We start from the raw sequence: 27,213 nt of genomic DNA, 5'->3' as shown, positions 1-27,213 counted from the left end.
CCCTCCTTTCGGCCAACCACGACGTCCAGCAGGTGGAGGTGGAACTGGTCACGCCCCCGCCGCTGACGGGCTCCTCCCCCAGGACAGGCATAATCGGGCGGACCCTCAAGTACTCGGAGACAGACCTGGACGCGGTCCCGCAGCGGTGCTACCGCGAGACGGACATCGACGAGGTGCTGGCCGAGCAAGAGGACGCAGACTCTGCCTTCGGCTCCAACCGCAGCGTGCTGGGCGGCAGCCCCCCCGAAGGACCCTGCTACGAGAGGTCCCACGGCCCCGAGGAGGGGGAGGGGGGGGAGGAGGAGGAGGAGCCGCAGGTGGGAGGTCAGGGAGAGGTAGAAGGAGAGGAGGAGGAGGAAGAGGAGGAGGAGGAGGAGGAGGAGATGGTGAGCTGGGCGAGCGTGAGGATGCAAGGAGACGACAGGAGGAGTCAACATGCCGCCCAAGACGAACCAGAGGTGTTTGGACATCTGCTTAAGAGGTGAGAAGAGACAACAGGTTATGGCACGAAGAACCGGTACGATTGGTGGGCTGTTGTATGAACTTGGCAGAAAAGGTGGAGCAGTGGTTGGTCCTGTTTTACTGTAACCGGAAGTATGGTTGCGCATGAATCACAGAAATATTTGTCGCAATACATGTCAATTCATCTGACGCAAACCAGTTGTGCCTTGATGCACTTCTCTCTCTCTCTCTCTCTCTCTCTCTCTCTCTCTCTCATATGCACAAAAACACACACACACACGTGCACACACGCGCTTGAGACTACTGACTAGCTTGATTAACCATTGACCCATCTCAAATGTCTATATTCGTCTTATCCACAGCCAAATTCTTCAAGACCCCAACCAGCTTTTTGAAATATGAATTACCGACAACTTTGTCAGTAAACGTGCATAATGCAGACAAAGGCAATGCCAAGTGACGGTTGACATTTCCCTATGCTTAGTGCAAGGGGAAGTTTGTGGCTAATGCTGTTGAGTGCTAAATGTTATTAACAGGGATCCCTTATCGTTTTCTAGTTTCGTTAGCATTCTTCTCAAGTACGTGCTTACATTTCCCAGTTCTCCTTTTCACGCAAAGATCAGGATGTCTGAAGTGAGCAGAGTAAGTGCGACTTGCTCTGGCGATCCAGACAACGTTGGAGCCACTACTGTGAACCTCATAGACACAGAGGGCAGCTGTTTATGGGGTTTTATGTTTTTTTTGGAAGCTTTCTAGAAAACCCGCTTTGGCTCTCCCTCCTCAGGCCCCTGGAAACGTTTTTCGACAACCACCACCCCGCGCTGAAGTCCCCCGTCCTCGTTTCCCCCCCCCGCCGCACCTCAGAGGACACCTTCAGCCGCCACTTTGAGAGCATCATGGAGTCGGCGCGCGCCAAGGGCACGTCGTACAGCAGCCTGGACAGCGAGGAGCTGCTGGGCTCCAGCACCCAGACGGTGCTGACCTTTGACCTGCCCACGCTCACCCCGGCCATCCAGGCGCCGTTCGGACACAGCGCCCGGCACATGGCGCACCTCAGCCTGGCCCCGCTCGCCGTCGACGAGCGACCCAGCCTGTCGGACTCGGCGCTGACGGTGACGGGCGACTCGGACGCCACGCGGGCGCCCTCCAGCGAGAGGCTGAGCAGCGGGTCCGAGGACACGCCCCGGCGCGGTGGGACCCCCGGGCCGCAGCTCGGGAGCAGCTGGTCCAGCAACTTCTCCCTGCCCAGGTGAGGGGGACGAGGGAGGGCGTGGCCGTCGGGTTTCGAGGTGACCTATTATACCACCAGGGGTGAGTGTGATTAACCGTCAGAAGATCAGCCTCTTCTGACATCACAAGTGGGCGTGTCCACCTAGATGTATGACGGATAGATGTGCAACGTTTGCTACAGTCCACGAGGTAGGCTGGTAGACTGACCTATTCAGCACACATCTAGGTGGACACGGCCACTTGTGATGTCAGAAGAGGCAGGTTTTCAGGTTTTGTAACGGCTAATCACACTCACACCTGGTGTTATGATATGGGACCTTTAACATGTCTGTCGCAGTGGCTCGCCCCTCGAGGAGGGTACTTTGATACTTGTGAAACATACTCTGTATTTATCTGTGTTTGTATACAAGCAGAGTGTGGTAGTTCTGACACGATTTCATGTACGGATAAGTTTGAGTTAGGGTTAGATAGGGGTCGATAGCCAATTGAGTTTTGCTCCTCGAGCAATAAGCACTTGAAGCCGTTTGCTATTGCATAAAGCCACTATCGCCGTTACGGATCGTAAAACTACGTCTGGCTGTGTTGTGCAATTAACCAATTAACCTCACGGACACTCCTCAAAGCGTTAAACAAACCAAAAAAAAACCCTAATGGACTTGTAAACGGAAATGAGTTTCCTGCCGTCTCGGGTGATGATGAGGGGGTTGGTGATAATGAGGGGGTTGGTGATGGCCCCTGTCTCCCTCGGAGGTGAGGCGTGCGCCGCTAATGGATCACATCCAGTCAGCAAACTAATGAGGCCTCCCTCCGCCCGTACACACGGCTGCACTGCAGTGCTATTCTGGAACAGAGCGGTTTGGAGTGAAGGTCGCAGCCACCGGTCCCGCTGGTGTCTGGCAGGCTGTGTGTGAGTGTTTTTGTGTGTGTGTGTGTGTGTGTGTGTGTGTGTGTGTGTGTTTCTGCCTGCTTGTGTCCATCCGCACTTCTCTGGCACTGCATGTGTATGCATAAGTGCATTGGTTGAGTGTGTATATTTTTGCCTGTGTGTGTGTGTGTGTGTGTGTGTGCGCGTGCATGCGTGCGTGCGTGCATTTTAAGACGACTGCTGCAGGTGATTTGCGCAGATGGCTGCAGAAAGACATTCACCTTCACCAACAGACTCTCAAAGACACTGCCATAATCCCCCAGTCCCTAGCTCCTCCCTCCCAAGCCCAAAATACTAACCAAAGGTGTTCTCATGAGGGGAACTACTACTGCTAATGCTACCTATTTATCTATATAGATAGCTCTGCTTTTACTAATCATCAAGACTCTTTTGCCGAGTGGGGCTTTCTTCAGTCTGTTTAATATTTTATACTTTCATTCTGTATGCAACAGAGTTAATTTTTTTTAATCGATCTTCTTGTCCGAGTACTATTATCAAAGTATTGTGTTTGTTTGCTTATATTTTATAATCTTCTTATGTTAGAAAATCAACTACACAACCATTGCACAATTATGTCTTAACCTGAGAGTGTTTAAAACGCTGCAGAGCTGTAGTGAGTTCACTGGGTCACCTTGTTGTGTTCCCCAAGCCACCAGGGGGCAGCAGAGAACCACAGCTCACAAGGACTTCCATCCGTTTTGGCTCACTGATGATGTAATATAGTGATTTCCATGCAATAATGCTGGCCAAAATAGAGACAGTATTCAGAAGAACAACACCTACTAATATGACTTTGCACATGCGAAGATGTAGGCTGCAGGTAAATAAGAGTAAAGAATATATAAATATTGTTGTTTACATTGCGTCAAGAGTATAAGAAGGGTATAATACACACACCATTGTGTGACGTGGTCCTTAGAAAACACCATGTGACAGCCTGAATAATTATCATCATCAACTTGGATGCTATTATTTACCCTTTTACTTTCGATTTTCAAACCGATACCCTTTTTTGTTTGTGGCTGGGAAAGCGCTAATGAAATGACAACCACCTAGCCAGCAGACTTATCCCATCAGTACCAACGCTAGTACTGGCTGTTAGTGGTCAAGGCGAGTGCAACCCCATTTCTGGTTCAGAACCGGCGTATCTGACGGGTCTCTGGATGAGGGATTCCGGGTCTGCTGTGACTCATGGGTGTCTGTCTGGTGTTGTCAGGTAATTGTTTTGCACCGGAGCATGGAGCAAAGGAATCCTGGAATGCGTGTAGGACACCAGTGTAATCTCTCCAGGAAGTCAACGTTCCATGGGATTCTGATTTTGTCCTCATCTCTTCCCTAACTCAACCACCCCCCCTCGCCATCTCCCTCTTTTGGGATGGCTCGGGCTTTGGCACAGAACCCCATTGTGCTGGAGTGCCAATTGGACCAGACCAGGCTTTGAGTCTGGGGCTTGAGGGCTGGACAGAGGTCCCGGAGTGGGGGGTTCTGAATTCTCTCAGGACCCCCTGGCATTGTGTGATCTGTGAAACAGGAGAGGCGTCCCTCAACAGGTGCTTCTTAACCACACCCCTTTCACCCGCCCCCTCATCCAGGACCAATCACTCTTTGGGGGGGGTTGGACACTTTTTAATCCACCAGCCATCTGTCTGTGATGGTTACACGAGATGGGTACTCTCCTGGTTTAGATTTAATCAGTTTTACTGTTTAGCCCTGGCATACTGGTTTCCCTTCTCTTTATGCTCTGTGAGTTTACACCAGGAACACGTGTGTGTGTGTGTGTGTGTGTGTGTGTGTGTGTGTGTGTGTGTGTGTGTGTGTGTGTGTGAGAGAGAAAGAGAGAGAGTTGATTCAGATGGGGGAGGTGGTTGGTGTTTGGCTAAGGCGAGCCAAGATTCCTGCTAAGCTCAGAGCCCAAGGTCGGCGGGGGAGAGGGCCGAAGTTTACACAGTGAAAGAGAGAGGGGGAGAGACCATCCAGCACAGAAAGAGAACGACGGGTGGGTAGATAGGTGGGGCGACTGGAAGACCAGGGAAAGGACAGCCATGATTTAGTTGGAAGTCAGGAGTGAGCTCCGATGACGGCCAATGCAGGGGTGGACGATGAAAAGAAAGGGAAACTTTGTCTTCCTTTCCCGTCTTTGTGTGCGAGTTGAGCGGCGGCACAGGAGTGCCTTCTAAGTCTGGGGGCCCTGAGCAGCGCAGAAGTAGGAAGAGGAGGAGGAAGAAGAGGAGGAGGAGGAAGAAGAAGAAGAAGAGGAGGAGGAGGAGGAGGGGCCAAACCCCCACACAGGTGTTCCCCACCACCACAGTCGCGTGGCACTCCGCCGTGATGTACACCACCAGAGAGACCACCGCAGTCAGGCGGTCGGGTTACGGGGCCGGAAGGAGAGCGGGATCAGGAGGAGGAGGAGCAGGAGGAACAGGAGGAGGAGGTGGTGTCGGTCAAGGAAGCAGCAGACCACGGCGCTTCAGTAGGCATGGTACAAGGGCGGAGGAGCTCCCTCCCTCCTCCTCCTCCCCCCACCCTGTGTTCTGCTGTACCGGGGCCACAGCGGGGCGAGAAGAGAGGTACCTGCCGGTCAGGGCTTCGTCATCGACACGTAGGTAAAGCACAACAACAGAAGCCTCGAGCCAAAGCTGTTTCCATCCCCCCCCCCCCATAATGACCCTGTCTTTCCCGCACCACAGCACACGTCAGATGTGGACATCACCTGCAGCCGCAGGAGGAAAAGGATTAGTCAGGTGTGAAACGCTCCAAGTTCTGCCTCGCGGAAGGGCAGGTGCCATGGGGGCCCCCGGTACAGCCCCTCGTTGGTTCTGATTGGCTGCTGGTTCTGATTGGCTGCTGGTTCTGATTGGCTGCTGGTTCTTCCCTATGTTATGTGGAGACGTTAGGTTCACCAAACGTTGAAAAACGGGGCATGTCAGGCTCTGAACCAAAAGAGGAAGGGCGTAAAAAGGAGCTCTGAAGTCAATGATTACCCTGGCTGGGGAAATGCTCTGTGTGTGTTTGCTTTGCGCTCCCTAATGAGCGGGAACTATACCTGCTCTGTGGAATTGATTGTTTACCTTCTTCGACTGCTTATCAGCCCTCACTTGTAACTTGGTCTGAGAAGCTGCTGTGTTCCCAACTGGGATTTTCCCGTCGTCATACAACAGGAGTTTTTATATCCGACCCCCTTGCTTGTATACTGATCCGACATATCAGCAGTGCTTCTGTCTTTCAAAAGCACTGCTTTCCCCCCCCCCCCCCCCAGATCTTTTGCTGGAAATGGTCACATAGCCCTTCCAACTGTGTTGAGCGACAGCTAAAAAAAGAAAGAAAATGCCCATTATGATTCTGAATAGACTGAACTCCAGGACCTCATTCACATAACTGGCGTAACCCAGAAGAGCTCGCTGCTGCTGCGCTGCGCGGCTCCAGATGACATAACATGCTTAAATAATTATCGCAGCATAATTCAGATATATGCAGTTCAGTGCTGGCGAACCGTTAATGCGGCGGAGGGCAGCTTAATGAGCTGATGAGAGAGTGGGAGAGGGGGAGGGGGGGAGAGGGGGAGAGGGAGAGGGGGAGAGGGGGAGAGGGGGAGGGGGGAGAGGGGGAGAGGGGGAGGGGGTTTTGGAGTGTGTTGCCAGAAGTTTGTAGTGATTTTATAGAAAGCGGTGGAAGCTGCTCTTGTTACGTCGTGTGCCGGCATTCGTAATGAGAGTGGAAATGGGAGATGCTGAGCAAGACGATGTTCTAATAGTTTTTCTTTAATTGCCGTGATTTTGTTTTTGTATACTTCTGCCGAAGTTGTCTGCATCCTTTGTTTCATTCCATGTATTTCCCTCCGCTTCCCTTCTATCTCCTAAAAAATAACAGCAGACCTCTGCTTTCCATTGGAATATGTAGCGTATCCACTTTTCTCTGTCTCTACTGCTGCTACATTATAAACTGCTGTTTTAGATGAGCTCCGCCATATCGTATTTTCTTTTTTTAACCTCTAAATTCATCTTTCCATTCATCCATCCAACATTTACTTAATAAATCATCTATTGTTCACCAAATCGCTGGTATTCCATTCAAGCAATTCACCCCATAAAATTGGGGAATTAGTTTGTAAGTAATACACAGAACTGGGAATGCGAAAAGGATAAAACATTCCTCATGCAATACATTCATGAGGAATGTTTCATCCAGTTTTCATATGTTGGGAATCTGGGTCAATATCAAAACAACAGAAAAACGCCTTCTAAATATTTGCAAGAATGAATAGTGTTTATGACTAAATAACAGGATCATTTCTGACCGTGCATAATGGAGATTATGTATTATGTGGATTATGCAGCCTGGAAATAAGATGAGAAGTTTAAATGTTATGACATTTTAGTGATTGAGGCCGATCAACCTCATTGACCTCTGCTTTTCCAACATGTACATTTACTCTCTTCTGATTTAGTCTCTTATTCTATGTTCTTATCCATCGACTCCTTAACTCTCTCTCCCCTCTCCCCCCTCCTTAGCTCTTTTTCTCTCTCTCTCTCTCCCTCTCTCCCTCTCTCTCTCTCTTCCCCCCCCCAAGGAAAACGGACACTGGCCCGTTGCCAAAGCAATATATGGTACAGACAGAAGATTCAAAACAACAACACCAAAGCTCTCTCTCTCTCTCCCGCCCTCTATCCCTCCAGGGAGAAGGCCCGCCTGGCCACGGACACGGAGCTGGACCAGGACCTGAGCGAGCGCCTTGGCCTGGAGACCAGCGAGACGCTGACCAACGGGAGCAGCCGGGCCGACCTGGAGGCGGCCAAGCGGCTGGCCAAGCGCCTCTTCAAACTGGACGGCTTCCGCAAGTCGGACGTGGCGCGACATCTCAGCAAGAAGTGAGCGCCGGCGGAAGGAAGCGTGTGGGACCCCATTTTGTTATAAGTGACATAATATACCACCAGGTGTGAGTGTGATTAGTCGTTAGAAGCCGTTTTTAAAATTGACCTCTTCTGACATCACAAGTGGGCGTGTCCACCTAGAGGTGTGCTGAATAGATCAGTCTACCAGCCTACCCATCGGACTGTAGCAAACGTTGCTCATCTATCCGTCATACACCTAGGTGGACACGCCCACTTGTGATGCAGATTTTCCAAATGGCTCGTGACGGCTAATCACACTCATACCTGTTGGTATAATATGCCACCTTTAACTGGTGGACTCTTTTATAGGGTCGGACAGATCGCTCATCCCTTTGCAGATACTGTCATAAGCTGGTTTAGGCCAATCCCAATATCGATATTGATAGATGTTCTTTTTGTCTTCGTTATGACTTCATTATTTTGCACAGCTGAATGGGATAAAAATTGCCAGTTGTTAACTTAAATTGAAATCAGAAAATTGCTGTAATTTTCACATTTTGACTGGCTGCGCCGTGTGGCTCTGATCGGTCGTAATGAGATTGTTGCACTGGATCAGCCAATCAGGCGTCAGCTCCCACTGATAATAAGGAACGTTCGACTAATGAGTTTCCTTCTTACTGGGAGATAGTTTTGTTTTCGGTTTTCACGACAAGATTGAGACCCCAATGTGTCTTTTTAAAAGTCCCACCTTTGGTCCTCTTCCTTCCCGTTTTTTCATTCCATCGCTTTATCATAATTTCCCATCCTATCTCCCTGCCTGCCTGCTGACCTACCTACAAACGTCTTCTTCCTACAGCAATGACTTCAGCCGAATGGTGGCAGCGGAGTACCTCAGCTTCTTCGACTTCAAAGGGCTGGCGGTGGACATGGCCTTACGGTACGCGCTGGTGGGCAACGCAGCGGTTCAACGTTGAGACGCCTGTGAATCTGTTGCCTTGGTTTGTTAAAGTGGCCTTCATTAAATGGTCGTTTCTTGTTAAGAAAGTTTTGGGACCCTTAAGAGACACGTTGGCCTTGTTTGAAAACTGGAGTGCCCTGGTCCTCGCTTCACTTGGGGGCTCTCGTGTCAGTTCATGCAGGACAACGCCGCTCCCTAGAGGCCAACTGTGGCTTTGCATGAGGGAGTGAACCCAATGCTTTGGTAACTCATGCTGTTCCACCTAACGATATCTATTTAGATAAATAAAATGAAGCCTATTCTTAATTCATGTACCGTGGTACCACTAAATGAATTGCGCCCCTGGTTATCTTGTCGTGTCACTTCAGTAGATCAGCGGAAAAACCAACAGCAGAGATGCACGTCCCCCTTTAAAAACAGTGTAACATCATGTGCCTATCTCCTGAGTGACGCCTTACTTACCGCGCGGTTGGGTTTTGTTTCTCCTCCGACAGAGCGTTCCTCAAGCAGTTTGCGCTGATGGGGGAGACGCAGGAAAGAGAGAGGGTGCTGACACACTTTTCAAGAAGATACCTTGACTGCAACCCGGGCATCATACCGTCTGAAGGTGGGGAAGGAAACGTGCACATCATTGTAGGTTGACTCCTATCCTGCTCGTTGTGTCGTACCTGAAAACACTTAAACACCCTCCCATGGTCTTTAGCCACCTAGCGTTCATCCATTCATTTTCCTACCCAGCTAAGCGTATAGATCCAAGGTGGCTGCCAGGTGAATGGGGCCCATTCTATTTGCATGAGTGCCATATCGCTGCATACACACTTATCGTTAGTCATTTTTTTCTGTAGATAATTAATTTTGGAAATGGCGCAGTGCCCATAATGAAGTTCTTGTTTTGTCCTCTAGATGCAGTTCACACTCTGACCTGTGCTCTCATGCTGCTCAATACGGATCTACACGGCCAAGTGAGTTGTGTGTGTGTGTGTGTGTGGGTGTGGGGGGCACGGTAACTGGCTCATGTAGTGCAGACAGAGCACAGGTAATGCGAAAACAAAAAGAGAACAGATTTTTTCAGAGGAGCTATTTTCATTAACTTTTGGAGACGAGCAACAGTTCTAAATATAGATGGAGACAGTTAGATATATTATATCAGACAAGAGCCCTTTCACCAGCTGATCTGGGATCAGCCTTCATGCCTTAAAAATCAGGACTTTATCAGTCAAAGCCTCCTCTTGGTAGGCTGAATTGAGGCCATCGGCATCTACGCGATGCCACGGCTACTAGGCTACCGGTCTGAATGATTAAGCACAGGTCCTTTGAAGGGCGATAGGACGAAAGCTCCGAACTTTTGCTCAAAATCAAGCTGGGTTGTTTTAGGAACTGCTTGGAAAAAAACGGGAGAGAAATGCCATTTAAATCATCGCTGTAACCGAGAAAAAAAACTCAAGGTTGAGTTTAACAACCAGCGCTCTCTCCCTTCGGAGATGAAGGACGGCCTCGGATTCATGTGTTCTGTTGGCCTTTTTTATAATTGTGATAATGAGTCCAGAAGCTGCTGTACCGCGGGGCTTTGACCCACCGAAAGACCGAGGGACCGTACTGGAACATTGGGAACTAGGGAAGGACAACACTCCTTGTCATGGTCACTCACGCCAAGACAAGGATGGCAGGCCTCCATTCTCTCTGGAATGACGTTCATTTTAAACAACGGGACCGGGACACACGCTGTTTATGTATCGCCATCAAAACAACTCTGTTCAAAACAACTCTCCCGTCTCCCTGTCATCCTTACGGGCCCTCTGTGTAATATGATTTCAACAGGAAATAGTGCACTGGGAGTTGGATGTTGAGTCTCGTGCCTCTCCCTCTTGAGATTTAAATGGCATGGTCAGTGGATGTGTGTGAGCGGTGGCCATATTGAATCCTCCTCCGCGTGTTGTCTGTCTCCCTCAGAACCTGGGCAAGCGAATGTCCTGCTCGCAGTTCGTGGGCAACCTCGAGGGACTCAACGACGGCCAGGATTTTCCGAAAGACCTTCTTAAAGTAAGTGACAATAGGACTCCTTACCACTCGGTACACACACACGCACGCAGGCACACACACGCACACACACACACGCACGCACACATGCGTGGACTCGCGCCAGCTGTCACCCACCTCTGTCGTCCAGGGGTTTCCAATCAGTTGACCTCCACTTCCTGGTAAACTTCAGCCCTGGGGGTCAACAATTAGTAATTGTTGACTAATTGTTGTTGTTGTGTCATCCGAACACAAGGCCCTCTCCCCCCCTTCCGGGCATCTGTGTTCGTTTGGATTAGCGTTATTAGATCAGTCCATTAGCTTAACCCGGTCAACCTCAGACAACAACAGGTCCGGACCAATCAGACGCAGGTGGGGTGGGGGGGCTGGGGGCGGTGGCGGAGGAAATAACCTAATCAACCGCTGGGGCCATTGTGGCACCCCCTGCCCGTGCGGCCCTAATGGTGATGGCGTTCATTTCCCCGGCGAAGCGGTCCGTCAGCGCCGCCGCCGCCAGAGCCGGCAGAGCTGCTGGTAGACAAGTCAACAGGTTGTAATTGGCCGTATCTATAATTCATAAAGGGGGGGGGTGAGACCCGCGTCCCTCGGTGGGACCGGGTAGAATTCATTACCGGAGTGAAAGGCGGGGGCCGTGTTTATTCACAAACTACTCCGTCCCCCCGTCCTCCCAAAGCCAAACATGCACCCCGTGAACCCAGCGATCGAGTGAGAGACCCGGAGAAGCAGGCCCATCGACCTGGTGGCTGTTTTATTAATGTGCCGTATAGATCCAGAAACAGTCGGTTAAATCATGCTTTGCACCAATTCTGACTGTTTCCCCGCTCTCGTTCGCTCGCGCTCTCGTTCGCTCGCTCTCTCACACACACTTGCTCTCTCTCCCTCACGCTTCCTCTCTTGGTCTCACCCGCTGTGTTTACACCCTCTGGCCTCACGCGCACTCTCTCCCTCACTCTTTAAAGCTGATCAGCCATCTCTGTACACTTGCAGTCAGTGCGGTTCCCTGGCTTTCTGCCTTTTGATATTTTTTTAAAGCAGGACTCTTCTTTTCATCCCTTTTTCCTTTCATCTCCCAAGTTCCCTTCCCTTCCCTTCTTGTATACCTTATAGCATTCCCTCTCTTCCTCCCCCCAAAGGCATCTCTTCACTTCCCTTGCATTTCCCGGCTTTTACTTTACAATTTTCCTAACTATAATATTTTTTTTCTTTGCTTATCTTGACATCTTGTTTATTTATATATATTTAGTCACTTCCCTCCCATCCCTTCTTCTTCTTCTATCGTCTTATCCCTATATCACTTTCGGCTCCAAAATGACCACCATTCCTTATCGTGTAATTTCCTGCCATTTCCTCTAATCCCTCATTTCCTCCACTCATTTTCTCCCTTTCCCATTTCAAAACCTTTTCATCTGTGCGCTACCGGTTTTATTGCTGCGGTTAGTAAATTGGGACACAGGATTCCTTTCCCCCCATCTCTTATTCTCTCTCTTTCGCTGTCTCTTTCTTTCTTTCGTTCTTTCTTTCTTTCTTAATTCTCTATTCGGTTTGGCTCACATTTCCCTGACCCAACGCACAAACACACACACAAACACTCCATAGTTAGCCCAGAGTGCTACATTTTAATTTTTCATACAGCACTCGCCCCCTCCCTCTCTGCGTGGTGCACTACAGAACGATGCACATATGTTTTTTTTTCTTGTCACTTGTTAATTTTCTCATCTCCCCGCTGTGTCCCTTGGGTGGCTCTCCCTTCATCGTCACTTAGAGAGAAAAAAGGCATCTTTCTTCCCTCACCTTCCTTACCTCCGTCTTGGGTTCTTTGATTTCCGAAAGAGCACAGCGCCCTACTAGTACACCTTTGAAGAAAGGAAATGTGTTCAGTGAACATCTCATGGTGGCCATCTTGACTACTGTGTTGAAAACTGATTGGTGTTGCTCGGTTTTTACTCATTCAGTTTTATTCATTTTATATGGTTATTCCGACAGGATCAAACCTTATTTCACTTAACGTTGTTCCTTAAAATCTAGGCACTGGTCTTATCCCTCTGATTAAAGCACATATTGCTATTGGAGTTGACGGTTTGTTGAAACTCTTTGTCGTCATTATTTTGTATTATTTCAGTTATTTTGATGGAATCAAGCAGAAAATGTAATAACAGAACTGTACAGGACAATTCATTTTCTGTTACAAAAGTATTACCTGGAGCAGGGCAAATCATTTGTATGCAAAATGGAAATGATTTGCTGCTTCGTTTTGGAAACGTTAAGCAAAGCTAAACGCTGTGCTGGCGTCCTGTCTGTGTGCTAGTCGGCCAGTATGTCATACCATTTTAGAGTCTGCCAGATGGTGAAGATGTACTTGGAGGGACAAGGACACCTGGCCAGGCTACCTGCAGAGGCTCCCATGCTTGAGCAGAAATCGTCTGCCTGGTGAGCTGTAAAATAACAAGCAGTGGCACTGGCAAGGCCCCTGTGTGACAGCTCCTCCCCACACAGTCTTTCGATCTTTCGTTAACTTTCACTCGAACTTCGATACCAGCATTGGTGCCGACTTGTTACTGATTCGTAGTCCTGCGTAAAGCAGGAGGGCACACGGCCTCACAGAAGCTCACCTAGATAAACGAACGACAAACAAAGTTGGTGTCCGTGGGGTATTTGGTGCGTAATGCTGCCAAAACCTGGCCCTCCACTAGCCCTGTTTGTGAGTATTCCACGTGGCATGTGGCTGTGACTCAACCTCATCCTACCAGATCGAGGGATTGTTCAGATCACAAGCTAGCAGGGGAGCAAATTGCGAGTCATTTGTGAATATGTGATGTCCGTGGTCTACTGACTGCCACAAAATCGTCACGTTTTGATGCATGATTCCTGATTGGGAGGCCTCGTTTGAGCTTGAGTGGTCGAAAATGGTGAAGGAATCAAATCATCGGTCATTGTCTATTTGTACACGTTAGGGGTGTGCATCTCTTCTTTATTGGATGGTCCGATACGTATTTAGATACGTTAAGATACGATTCAGGGACGATACATTTTAATATGGAACTTTTGATTCGATTCAATGTTCTCACGGTCCGGTACGATTTGATGAGATATGATTTAATCCGATAGATAGTTAATAGTTGTTGAATGATAACACAAAAGATATATTTTTCCACCATTCAGCAGGGGAATACTGACAAAAGCCTCGCTATTGTAAATTGTGTAGGACAGATTGATTATTCAAATTTTATTTTGAAAAACATAATTTATTTTGAGATTATTAAAAAATGTCAAATCGCTCAAAATATTTTTTTTTTTTTGGGAAATGGAATGAAATGTGTTGACAATGCTCTCTTGATATCAGGCTAAAGCTTTACTCAACCGATTCAAAATGTTTAAATCGGTGCATCGTGCGATTCTTGGTTGTTTCAAATTGATTCAGGGGCCTGCATGTCGATGTAGTCGCATCTGTGTTAATCCAACCGTATACCGTTTTGTATCGGTGAATCGTTTATACCACTAATAAACGTGTGATTTGTGATGTCTTTCTAACTTAACCGCTGTTGTTAATTTATGGAAAAATGTATTCAAACTGCTCATCTATCTTGATAAGGTTAAAGTTCTTGCTGCGTATGCAATATGCCTTTGCAATCAAGAGATTGGCATTTCCAACTACATGGAAACAAAACAAAACTCCAAAAAATAATGTGTCCAATCGCAAAGCGACGGGCTTATGAATAACTTACTTGTGTTGTGTTTTTTAAGGTCAATGAATTTTATGTGCAATCTCTTCCAACCATGCAGGAGGTTAACAACTCTTTGTATCAATATCGGCATCTGTCAAAAAGATTTGGTCTCCACTCGGTCCTACTAACCCTTTACCCAAACAAGGGCAGCTTCCTCTGATATAGATCACTGATATATTTCCTATTTATACTTGAATAGAGGAGGGGAGTTGCCAGATCTCTATCTGTATACCAAACTTGGGTGTGGCTTCATCTCTGCCTCTATCCATCTTCAACTCACAAAGGCAATCACTCGGATATTTAGCTTTCGTTCCGATGTCTGGAACAGTGGCTCGTTTTTCATAATGCATTGGCGTCTGGGACCTTAGTAAAAAAGAGAATAAGAAATGCTTCTCTGGGCTTGACTGTGTTTGTGTTTATCATCAACCAGATGGTGATGTGGCGGTAAAGTGAAAAGTGCATTTGCAGTCGGACATCAGGCTTTTTGAACAACCGGCCACTGTATGAGCCCTTCATTGCTGTTACCATAGTTTCCAATCTGTGAGTCTTCCTTTTTCTATTTAGCAGTTGCTGTTGCCACTTGGGCTTCACACTGATCATTCAGTGGATTTGGCGGTGGAGATGGTGCGTGCTAAGATTGTTTCGACCCTACAATAGGGTTTCCCGCAGAAAATGTGTTAGTTAAGGTGGTGGGGTCTTGGTATTATGCTATATATTTAGCTTATTTTCATGCAAACTGTCAGACTGTTGACCTGCAGCCTGATCTTTACACAGAGAGTGAATGAAGTTTAGATTATTTTATGCTTTTGTATAATATTTACAATAAAATAAAATGACACAGCATTTTACAGCTTAGGCAGCCGCCTAAGCTGTAAAGTGCTGTGGGAAACCCAGAGTGTTTGTATCTCTGTTAATGGTGGTTTCGTTCTTAGCCTAGAGCACGGTTGATTACTTTGGGAAAAAGGCGTTTGAGGTGATTACCAGGTTTGTTTACAGTGAGAACCAGATCCGACTCAACGAACTGAAACAACTCGCATCAGGCCGTAGCACACCTGTGCTTATTTTAGCCCTAGTTAGCTAAGCATTCATACGTTGTGTGAATAGAAATGAATGGGCGACAAAACGACCAATCTGTCTCAAGGCAGTGTTGCTGTCTAGGCTATAGCATGCATCATCACATTGTTTTCTATACTTTGTCTTGATTTGTGATCATATTCAATATGCAGCTTGGTGCAACATCCGGAGAATCATAATAACTGTAGTTATACTTTCAAGCAACTTTGATACGCTTCCATTTCAGTGCAATTCAATTTGACTCTTTTTATTGTCCTTGTGTGTTACGTCTTTTTATACAGCCAGAGCAAACTTTTTCCTCATAATACATCCAACAACAATAATACATTATTTTTCGATAAACAGTGACGTTATTCCATTTGTTCAGGCCAATTATGACATTGTTTGCTCGAGCATGCCTTTTGTTTTCTCATTTTTGTCCGCTGTTGAATATCGTGTGACCACAAGCCAAGGGGGAAAGTGCAACATCATAACAATTGAGCCGCTGGTCTGTACAAATTCAGGTAAGCTAAAGGTGTAGGTGTGAATCAGGCAAGCGGTAGGTGGGAATCAGCCTAGGTGACTCTTTTGCGCTATGCTATCTATGCCCAGTTTTACTCTCGTCTGAGTTAAGCCTTCAGTGCAAGTTTCTGTTCATCTTTTAACATTGTTATTTGGTCTATTTCAGGTAAAACTGTTTTAATCACTCCATCGATTCTTATTTAGACAAATACATGCTACGATTTGGATATTCGTCAGACTGCGGTGCTTCTTGAAACTAAAATGGGAACTTATGAGATCAGGATGGTTTCACAAGTCTAGTACTCACCCCTCAAAAAAACCCTGACTAATCTAACACATGCTGTAGTGTCATTTGCAGCACAAGCAGAGGTACATAGGCACTGTTAGCAACCATTGACCGAACAGAGTGTGCATTCAGCCCTGAGAGCATGGCTTTTAGGGTTGAAAAGCCATGAAGCAAGCCCAAAGAGCAAATGTGAACTTTGTTGAATATACCTTTCTTTTACTTGCCAGGCCTATACGTAAACCCAATACTTTCTTCTGCACAAGGGGGAAAGATTTGGCTCAAACCAAATACAGGATATGTGAAAAATAGACTTTATAGTCTGCTCACGTATGGATATTTTGCTGAGGAGTACATTTCCCTCTCTCGCTCTCGTGCTCTCTCTCTCTCTGATCAATGAGTTAGGTAATCTAGGTCTACTTTAAGACAAAAAGTTTTTGAATCCTGGTCAATCGCATGCGTTAAGCAGTCATTAGTTTGTACCTGAATGTTGCGCAAACACTTAGTTGCAAGCACAGCAAATATGAGGCTATTGGATGATGATGATGAGAAGGAGAATCAGAGGGAACCAACTCACTGTCTCTCAGCTGTCCATTGGGGATTGAGTGGAGAGATCTGAACCAAGGATTCAGTGTGTGGGAGAGAAGCCAGGTGGAACAAGCCATAAATAGACCCGTAGAGAGGGACAGAGATCAACATGAGAAGACCTATGGAGATCCACATTCAGTGTTTCTACCATGCAAATACTGAATCACTGAAAATAGCCACTGATTGGCTCTTAGTTAGGTTTGGCTTCCTGGCTGGCAAGAAATGCTAAACGTTTCCTCAATTTGACAAACTGGGACTTCCAAAGTCTCAGTTCCTCTTCCTTATATTTATTTTAATCAGGCTACTGCTGCCATTAACAGCAGGAAAATGAAAGGGAGATTGAGAGAGAACATTTACATTTTCTTTATCGAATCGGTACAAAATATTCACTACCAAAAATGATGAAGTCCAACAATGAACAGCATTTATTTTGGCAGAAAAAATCAGCAAAGTAATTAAAGGACAATAGTGCATTTTTTTCAAAAAGGAAACTGCCAATTGTTCCTTATTCTGCATTTTTAAAACTTGGACTGGATCTATAGCCCTGAATCCAAGGGGTTTTATTTGTTCTTGTCAGCCGATTTTCAGACCCAGAGATAAACGTTGGAGTCCATGGACAGTATTTTTCAGTATTTCATTATTAACACACCACTAACTTGCATCCTGATAACCCTCTTCAATACCACGGTACCAGTACTTTGCTTTGCTGAAGATTACTAGTGAGAACCCAGTTAACCGACTTCCCAGTCTGGAGCAAAAACATTGTAGATCATCTCAGAAATAGGGCAGCCTACCTTCTCCCCCTAATATGTTGGGCCATGTGAATAAGGCAATCTATTCCTTTAATCTGGTTTGGTTTTGGACACTGCACATTATTTGGGGAAAAAGCCTACAAACCTCTAGTTTTAGAAGAAAAGGAGGAACTGTCCTGGTAGATCTGGTGAATTTGAACTCTGAAGTGTTAGGGAGGTTAACTGATAAGACTGTTGATCCGAAGACAATATCCAGAAGCTAATTTTCAAAGTCATCTCAGCTCAAGTCGATTGTTGCCCCTACTTTCAGAAACTCTGCAGCCGGCTGTAGAACACAGTACCTGACCATTACGCATCGATATTAAAATCCATAGCTTGCTCCCTCATCTCAGAAACAGTAGACCTCTGGTGACTTGCTTTTGGGTAGCTATTTAATTAGAAGGAGCTAGGCCATCGACGTCTTTGAAGCTAGTGAACCAGTGTCAGATCAGACATGAGAGGCACCAACCGCTGACAATGGCAGCTCTCTGCCAACTGGCTTCAGCGAGCCTGTAGCTTCCTCAGGTCCCTGGTAGACGGCGAAGGCCAGATGTCCGTAGCATCATTTTCTGCCTGTTTTTGTTGGCAAGCATATCTCTACCCTGGTTCACCACATGGAAAGCGTTTATTAGTGTTAGCGTAGACTTAAGTTGACTTGACATACAGTATGTAGTAGTAACACGTTAAAAATCTTTTACATTCCAACATGAACATTTAATGATTTTGTCAGGCAGTCAATAAGTATGTCAATATGCCTCTCCTATGAGATGCCATTCATATCTTTGCTCGTCTCAAACTGATAGAATTGCAAGAAATACAGACTTGCATACAGATTTCTACACAGTGCATGGTTATCAGGGTCTGCAAACATTAATCCAAAACCCAAGGTTGTTTTCTGTCAACAAATTGTTGTCTTTTATTACATGTTTCTCTATCATATTTGGGACATTTTTAGATTTTACATTAAGTATTGTACTGCCTTGACAGAGGTCAAATCTCTACCGATAGCTTTCCAGTGACTTTACTTTCAAAGTATTCATTTTATTGGGTTGTCGGGACCAAACAAAAACAAGGCGGACATTTCAATGTCGACAGTGCGTCCAAACCTGGCATAATTATTTAGGATGCATAATGCTGGATGTGTTGTGAAATATGATTAATGGAGACGATTGTGAACACAATCTATCCACGCTCCACTGTTGCTGCGTACATCTAACAGATAATCTGGAGGCCAGGAAGCCTCATGTTTACCTGATGAATAAATAAAAAGTTTGCTCTTATCCGGTACATCTGGTCTTGTGAGCAACATTACACTAACCATTCATTTGCTCGGTGGACCGCCGCCTTTCTCTCTAGACCTTGCTCTGTTGTCCCCGTTACTGATAGCCAAGTCAATAACTCTAACTGACATATGTTCTCGGGAGAGTACTCCTCTCTCATCTGTCTTCTGAAGCTGAGGTCTGGCAGGTGATAACCCCAACACACACACACACACACACACACACACACACACACACACACACACACACACACACACACACACACACACACACAGCCGATGTGTGGTTAAATCTGCGCGCATCATTTATATGACATTGTGCTGTTGATAGGGATGATCATGACGATTATAATTAATGTTATATGATCCGTTTTATTGTTTTTATTGAATGAAGCAGCTGAATGAAAAGGATCATTTTTTTATGATGATATCAAAATCCCATTCATCATTTGTTGTAATGTAGTTACTTACAGGCACCATGAGGCTGGGGGATCTGTCTCTTTAGAATTCATGAAATCCTCAAGACACTAATCATGATCGACGCTCACGCTTCGTCCCAAAGGACAGGGATGGATTTGGGTGAAAAGCGATGGTTCTGCTAATTTTTCTGATGTTTTATTCATAGTTCAATCGCAGTGGTACAGAATGTTAAGCACAATTTTGTTTCTCCCATTTTCTGTGTGTGTGTTTGTGTAGATATATATGCATACAAATAGGCTTGCTTCCTGTCATTCTTTGACTCGTCCGCTCTCCTTTACCTTTCCAGCCTCTCTCTCTTTCTCTCGCTCCATCAGCTGAAAGAAAGCCATCGAATGCTAATTGCAATTCAAAGTGTATCAAAAAGCTTTGTTTCTGTGTGTGTGTGTGTGTGTGGTGTAACCGTGTGTGTGTACACGTAGACGAGGCAGTTGGAAGATTGTGATTCGCTGGTGAGTGACTGAAAAAAGGGAGGGAGTGAGGGACACGGGGAGGGAGGTGTGCATTGACGAAGTAGGGGAGAGAGAGAGACGGAGATGCACACACACGCACAGCGAGGGAGCGAGAGATAGAGCAGGATTCCTCTCACATTTCTATTCTACTGCGACTCAGGGAGCCAGCCCTCCACAACAGCCAGAGCGAGGGAACGGCAGGGAGGACGAGATAGAGAGGGACAGAGAACCACCGGAGAGGAAGCAAAAAGGGGGGCTGAAAAGATTCCCGGAGAAGATGAAAGCTGCCTCTCTCGGTTTTTTTCTCTCCTCTGCCTCCCTGCGCACCCACACCGCCGCCCACCGCATGTGCAAAACGGCAAGTGTTTAAAAAAAAAAAAAAAACGGGCTGGAAGCACGGCGATTCGGAGGAGACATCGATGGGGAGGCGCTAAAAGGAGAAGTGGATCACAGCGGGGGAGGATGGAGTAACCCATGGCAACGGAGCCGTAAACACAGACGTTGAACCAGGGCAGCAGGTGGATTGGACTCGCGCTCTCCACCCTGGACCGCGGCGGGAAAGAAGAAAAACGATGTCACCGTGACAATCGGCGTGGTCACTTGAACACAGACTGGTGTCCATCTTACTGCCCGGGCAGCGTGCTGGTGGACACGGGACTCCCGCCTTGCCGCGTGCCGGCTTCTCCTTCCACGCTCCTTTTTGTTTTCCTTCGTATTTCAGCTCCTCAGCTGACTCTGGGCGACCCATGTTGCTCTCAGTACTACTAAATTATTTTAGTTTGGTGTCTCCGACGTAGTGACGCATTTGAGAGCACTCTTTGAGATCCCTTCTCTTGAGTAGGCGGTGGGCGGTGTTCGTCCCTCCTTGGTCGACTCCATCCCCGTCTGTTTCTGGTGTGTGTGTGTGTGTGTGTGTGTGTGTGTGTGTAGTTTGTATTGTTCTGGTGTACTGTGTGGCTTCATATGTACGGGCAACGCTTTCGGCGCTGTCATTTAACCTCCCCATTTCCCTCCTTTTGCACCCATCTGTTTTGTGCTCGGAGTCTGTCGACACATTGGGCAAAGTGTTGCATGCCATCTGTTACTCTGTGAATGTGCGCGTGTGTATATACATTTGGATGTTCATCCCTGTGCCTGGAGTGGTTCGCTACCTCTCGGCTGCCATTAAAAGGGGGTCATCTGGTCCTGAAGCCTAGGCTGAAGGGGAAGGCGTCCTTATAGGGCTTGCAGGGTTCAGTGTATCCTGCTCTGTCGACTGCTACTCCAAGGAAGTTAGGCTTTGCGGGGCACAGCGTTCACTCACTTTCTGCATCCCCCGTGAGGACGACGTTTGGAGTTATTCCCTCACCTGACAATTGAACAGTCGTGCTGTGTTCCAGTCACCTGTGGCAGAAAGACACCCGGCATTCCCGCCTCTCCTGTCCTGGATCATCAGCCCCTTCGCGCCCCTTCGCGTCACTGTCACTCCCGGCCATCTATAATACATTGCCGTCGGCTCAATTATTCACTACCAGGTGGGCAGTCTGCGGCTACACTCCAGCCGCTGAGTGGGACTTTTCGGGGGAGACGAAGCCGCTGGGAGTTACTCGCCGGCTGTCAGCGCGCCACACGGGTTCACTGACTGGCAGACAGGAGCCGGACGACATGTCCTCTCTTGCTTTCTGTTAGTCCCCTCCTCCCCGTCCTCCCAGTCAACCGCCAGCGCCGTGCCTCAGTACCGGGCGCGGACCCGCGGCCCAACCTTGGATTAAACCGGGCGTAATAATCCAGCCTAAATAAAGCCCCCCTTTTCTCGGTGTGTGTTTTGTTTTTTTTGCGATCGCGTTACCGTTGAGTCACGCCTCGCACTCTTCACTGGGAGCATAAGTGGCTGAAGTGCCGGCGTTCCAGTGCCGACCGAGAGGGACAGAGTCAGCGCTCTGTGCGCTCCCCCCCCCCCCCCCCCCCCGCTTCTCATTCATTCTGACAATGATCGGCGTCAACAGCCTGCACTCTGCCGGGCGCCTGCGCTCACGCTCCCTCTGCTCGGTGCGCTACGGACGAGACTTCCGGATGATGGACCCGTTCCGCTACCCCCGAACGCCGCGCTCCCGCTCCCTCAAACCCCTGGTGTTCCCAGACCTCCTGGGAAAGGCCCAGGACGGACAGAATCACCCTCAGGCCCGCAAGAGGAAGAAGGTAGTGTATGTTTATGTACAGCGCCGCCAACACCATTTGAATAGGTTGGTCCCGTCTTAAGACGAGAACAAAAGAGGCTTACGCTGTAGCAGGGCGAACATCAACTCAGGATGTTTCTCCCTGCGTTGCAGTAGGCTGCTGATGTTTTCTCACAAAGGGAGCACGGACGACGCCGTGGCATGAATCCGTCCCATCGTTTTTCACCCCTATTTTATTCTGTCCAATCAATGTAACGTCAATGGAATACCTTTCTGCTTTATACGTCCGTCCTGTGTTTCGACTGCGGTTGGATTGTGGTAGATGTCGGCGTGAAAACCACAAGGGCATTGGGTGAACAGTTTCTTTTTTGAATGTGTTAAATCTGGCCTATTGCGCCTGTTTGCTGGGTTGCTCTATTTAAGGAGAACAGGCACACTTATTACTTGGCACAGCATGAATGGAGAGGTTGATGTATGCGAGTGGCTCGACAGCAGGCCATGTTGACCACACCGCTCTCTGGTACAGTGTATGTAATGGGGTTGCCACAGGGTACTGGTGCGGCATTTTGGGGCTACGACTGACATTAATGAAGCGGGCGACAAACAACCATGCGTCTCATGGGGGCCTGAAGCAGAAGGAAGCGCGGTACGGAGCTCCGATAGATTCAAGCCCCTTCCTCGCCTTTCATCAGCCGGGCCCCCCTGCCCCCCCAGGTCTTTAGTAGATTACTATTACCCTATTGACAGAGCTCTTTGGGGTCATTACAAGACCCTTTTGACAGACGCTTTTTACAGTTGCTATTAACTGTCCTGTGACATATTATGCATGTTAACAAATTTTACCCTATGGGCGTACGATCACAGACATGGGACATGTATTTTGTACACCTTTTTTCCAAATCATCCTGGTTTCCAACGGCTCAATTGTTCAATTAAATTTGTCAATTTGAGTTTGAGGAAGAGCAGATATTGATATTGCCTTTTTTCTTTTAATTTTTTTTTATTTCAATTCAGAATGAACTCGATCTCCTTGTTGAGCAGCAGGTTAATACCTTTTTAGCCCTAACAAGTTCACGCTCAAATGTGGCCGCTGACCAGATTTGTACAACGGATAAAGGGCGGTGGTTTCAAAGCGGCTCCCTGGTGCTTTCCAGCACACTCCCTCTCTGCAGGAGAAGCAAGGCCTACGTATTTACTTCTTGTCCATATTCATGTGCACCAGCATAAGCTCACAACACACTTGGAGAGGCCAGATCATACATCACACATCGATAGACCATTATGGAACTAAAACCAAAGGGGATGATCATGGCTCATTGCCGGCAAATATTCCCTTTGCTCTGGCAATCCGAGTAAAGTGCACTACTGGGCTCAGTTTCAAAGGAAAACTTTAGCAAATTAGCCTGATTAGACACACTGCAAGAAAAGCTCCTCCCGTTTCAAATCACATTTCAACCAACCAAAAAACCATAACCCAAAGTAATCACATGTTGAACAGTTCCCATTAACACTGGGGCATTTAAATAGTCAAAAACCCATCCGCCACTTTTCCACCAGCCATCCTCAATCAGTAGAGGACTCCTCTCTCTCGCTCCCCAGATGGCTGGAGCGTCACTGGTGAGAAAGACACAGGGCTGGGTGTGAGTCTGCGCTTTTGTCGACACTGAATGGCGTGGCAATGAACTGTCCGCAAGTGTCCTTTCAATCTCCCCTACTGTCACCGAGGCACCAGTGCGTGATGGTCACACCTTCCCTATCTCTCGCTCCCGCCCCCTCGCTCTCTCACTCACTCCTTCTATAGTCTTAAGGCTTAGTAATGGTTCCACGTTGACGCAGCGCAAGGGGGTTTACGCACCCATTACGTCCTTGCGGGCCCTCCCTGCGTCCACCGCAAGGGCCTGATGTGCGCCTCCCAAAAATTGTAGCCTTGCGTCAAGGGGACGTAGCAGCAAGGGCTGTGATTGGTCCGCTAACTAAAACCTGACGTAAACCCAGCGCAGAACCCAAACAGGTTCACTACTGCGTCGAAGCGTCTGCGTGGTCATTGCGTTGCGTCAACGTGGAACCATAACTGAGCCTTTAGTAGAAGTTGTAGACGGAGTGGACCATATCACATACCTGTCCTCCAAATGCCTCGTGGCACATGGGCCCTTGGACCATATCACATACAGCAGAATATCCCATAGTCCCTCTGAGGGTGGATGAGTTTCTGTGTGTGTGTGTGTGTGTGTGCGTTTAGGGGGAGATTTAAATATGTTTAAACGGCTTCGTTACCACTACAAATGCTACGTTCCAGTGTCGCATGTTCCCCAAGTCTGGTGCGGTGCCCTGAGAAGAAACCAAAGACATGCAGCAATGCCATCCTTGCCTCCCCCCCAATTGATTTTCTTTAACACTGGTGTTATACAACAATTGTACATTCTCAATTGGTTTATGGATCTGTTCTTTTGGTCTGTTTATGGTTGTGTGGGGTCGGCTTACTGTCTATCGGACTGACTGGTGGACTGGCTAGAGAATGAACCTTCATGACAGAGGTGTAATGGTAGAGTCAAATACAGTTGTATCTCATGATGTTAATTATGGGCAATAGCATACCCATAGACATATATACATAGACCCTGCATTGGCCTTCTGGATTGCTGGGTTGTTGTTTACAGGCCAGTCCTCGCCTCTCCAATATGGCGAGATAATATGACATAATCGCAGCAACGGAAGCACTCGAAGCAGTCACTGCGGCGTCTGCATATATATGTCCATGAGCATGCCTACAGACCCATCATTAACTGAATGAGCAGCACCTGCTTTTGCTACCATTCCCCTTCTATTACACCTCTGTGATAAGTAAGGGATAAGTAACAGCGCACCGGTCATTATTGCAAAATACACCCAGACAGGATGACACAACACCCCCCCGCCCCCCCCCCCCATGCTCACCACAGGGGAGGTCACAACCCTCAGGTTGGCTTCAATCAATATCATTATTAAAATAAATGTTGAAGGATTTTATTGCTCTCTGCTAAAAATAATAGTCGACTCTAGGGTTGGACAAAACATCCATACCGTCTTTTCTTCATTGCAAATGTCTGCTTAACAGAAATAATTGACCAATCAAAATCGAGTATTCAACTAAGCTGTGTAATAAGGCCAATATGCATTCCAAGATATATTTTAAAGCACGGATGGAGAATGGCAAAACCCCGGCAAAGAGGTTTTTGTGCCACAATGGAACTTGGGTGGCACAATGGTGCTTTTTCACCGAGCAGCCATATTGGTTCTATCTGAGTGTGCAAACTGGGAACCCCCTGTTGAAGGTGTGCTGGCTGCGATGTTTAAGTATCATGTCTAACTGCAGGTTTTCTTTTCTTCCCCAGGCCCTGTACAACGCCATCAAGAATCAGAAGCTACAATGGACACTGTGAGTATTCTCCCTAGTGTCTACTGTCCCTACCTGTTCTCTTACCAACTCCTCCAATCACACACTGGCTTTTACACTATCTCGCTTATCTCACCATTCAATCTCTCTCGGTCTCTTGGTCTCTCGGTCTCTCTCTCTTACTCTCACTTTCACTCTCACTCTCCCAAATACACGCAATGAAAAGTGGAGATCCTGCAGAATCAGAGATAGCAGAGTGCACTTATGGATTAGCTTATTAGCAGCCCTATTAAAGCTATGGTAGGCAGTTTGGCTACTTTTAGTTGGCTACTTTCAAACTCTATCTGACCGGAGTAAGCTAGAGTTTGAAAGTAGCCAACTGAAAAAATCCCTCCGAAGCCACTCCCCCAAAACACATGACTAGCTCGCTAGCTTTAGCAATAGTTCTGCCTGACCTGGTGGAAGACTCCGGTCACGTGCAGTTAGCGCACAGGCATGTAATGAATGCAATGATGGGCTTATTCCTGGCCTGCAACAGCCACAGGTACCTTTCTTTTTTTGGCAGAGCATTTGATATATTTATTGCTGCCGTGATGTAAAAATAATTTCACCAAATATTTTATAAAAACAATGGCTCTGAAATAAATCGCCTACCCTAACTTTAATGACGTAGGAGTCGCCTGGCTTGTGATGAAAACATTACTGTGTCAAGGGTTGCTATTCTGGAACAGGCACTCCAAAGAGCTGCTGTGATGCCAATTAAGTCACTAGCTTTCCAAGCTTTGTTGCCATAGCTACCGCACCATGGATACGACTCTGTTGCTGCCACATCGCACTCCACACGCTTCTCCTGGATCTCTTTCGCGAGAGCAAACACATGCGTGCGTTGGCTACACGCACACCCCGACACACTCTAGCACACACACACATACGCACGCTCACCTGTACGCACAAATGCCTGAATATCTGCACGCACTACATACAGGCACACTAGCAGACACACCTTGTCGGAAAGCAAAACAAGAGAGGGAGGGGGGAGAGGAGGAGGGAACCAGGTCTGTTTAAAAGGGCTCCTGCATGACGATGTGACCGCATCCTCCCACTACACTCGCAAGAATAGCAGCAATGCTGTGGGAGAGTAAACGGCAAAAATAAGCGGTCATGGGAGCAGATCCAGGAGGAGGAGATCCATCCGGAGGAGGAGGGGGTGGATGGGAGGGGCGCTCATCATCTCTCCACGCATCTCCAAGGAAACGGAGGAACACACAGATGCAAACACACACACACACACACACACACACTCAGGTGGCATTTGTGTAGTTAATGTGTTGCCCAGACTAAAGAGATGTTACCTGAATTTAAGAATCAGCTGATATTTTGGGATATTGGAATATATATATATATGTAATTCATTTATGTTAATAGCTATATACTACTTACCAGGAAGCATGTTATATGATTGCTATCATTGTTGTGTATGATCTGGCTCAGGTTTAACCCTGTGTGTGTGTGTTTGTGCGTGTGTGTGTGTGTGTGTGTGTGTGTGTGTGTGTGTGTGTGTGTGTGTGTGTGTGTGTGTGAGAGAAAAAGAGAAACCAGTGGTGTTACTTCACACCCCCACAGAGGCAGACGCACGTGGCCACTCAGCGGTGGAGATGGATGCACCCACATGCTCCGCAATCATAGATCAACGTGCAAACACATAGTCCTGTGTGTGCGAGCAAGTATCTTATATGTTTGTGTGTACAGAATGTGTCTGTGTGGAAAGACAATATACACAAGTGGGGGTGGAGAGGCGCTTGGTGATCCTGTAGAGAGAGAGAGAGAGAGAGAGAGAGCGAATAGCGTTAAGTGATAGAATGTTCTGATGGTCATGAAGGAGCCGAGAGAAGGATAAAGAGCGCTCGAGCCCCTAAAAAGAAAGAGAGAGAGAGAGGGAGCGAAGGCAAGGGGATGGCCAGGCGGACCCGGTCCCAGCTGCTCCATTATTCTCTTTTACTCTGCTAATCCCTCTCGTCCTGCCTCAGCAGCTCTAAGCAGCCTTCCCTTGCCATTGTCTGTGGCCATCTCCCCTCA

At 47.5% G+C, this 27,213-nt stretch overlaps 1 protein-coding gene across 3 annotated transcripts in view; it reads left to right on the top strand.

Annotated features, from left to right (window-relative positions):
* The first annotated feature begins 282 nt into the window (after positions 1-282).
* LOC307090317 (PH and SEC7 domain-containing protein 1-like) overlaps positions 283-27,213 on the top strand; it is a 42,021-nt gene continuing 15,090 nt past the window's right edge. For 2 of the 3 annotated variants that reach the window (XR_013812646.1, XM_079756905.1), the window contains exons 1-8: positions 283-481; positions 1,247-1,711; positions 7,291-7,482; positions 8,303-8,383; positions 8,899-9,011; positions 9,308-9,366; positions 10,355-10,444; positions 25,136-25,179. Coding sequence is in view for 2 of the 3 variants with exons in the window: in XM_079756905.1 (XP_079613031.1) it covers positions 384-481; positions 1,247-1,711; positions 7,291-7,482; positions 8,303-8,383; positions 8,899-9,011; positions 9,308-9,366; positions 10,355-10,444; positions 25,136-25,179 (1,142 nt within the window). In the remaining variant the exon portion in view is untranslated. Of the gene's footprint in view, positions 482-1,246; positions 1,712-4,564; positions 5,221-7,290; positions 7,483-8,302; positions 8,384-8,898; positions 9,012-9,307; positions 9,367-10,354; positions 10,445-25,135; positions 25,180-27,213 lie in introns of those variants that run through there. The other variant, XM_079756906.1, reaches the window with a different exon arrangement.

The sequence above is a fragment of the Pollachius pollachius genome (genome assembly GCF_949987615.1).
Source record: "Pollachius pollachius genome assembly, chromosome: 19".
NCBI classification, from domain to species: domain Eukaryota; kingdom Metazoa; phylum Chordata; class Actinopteri; order Gadiformes; family Gadidae; genus Pollachius; species Pollachius pollachius.
The sequence above is the reverse complement of the archived record's forward strand: the minus strand, read 5'-3'. Positions and strand labels throughout refer to the sequence as shown.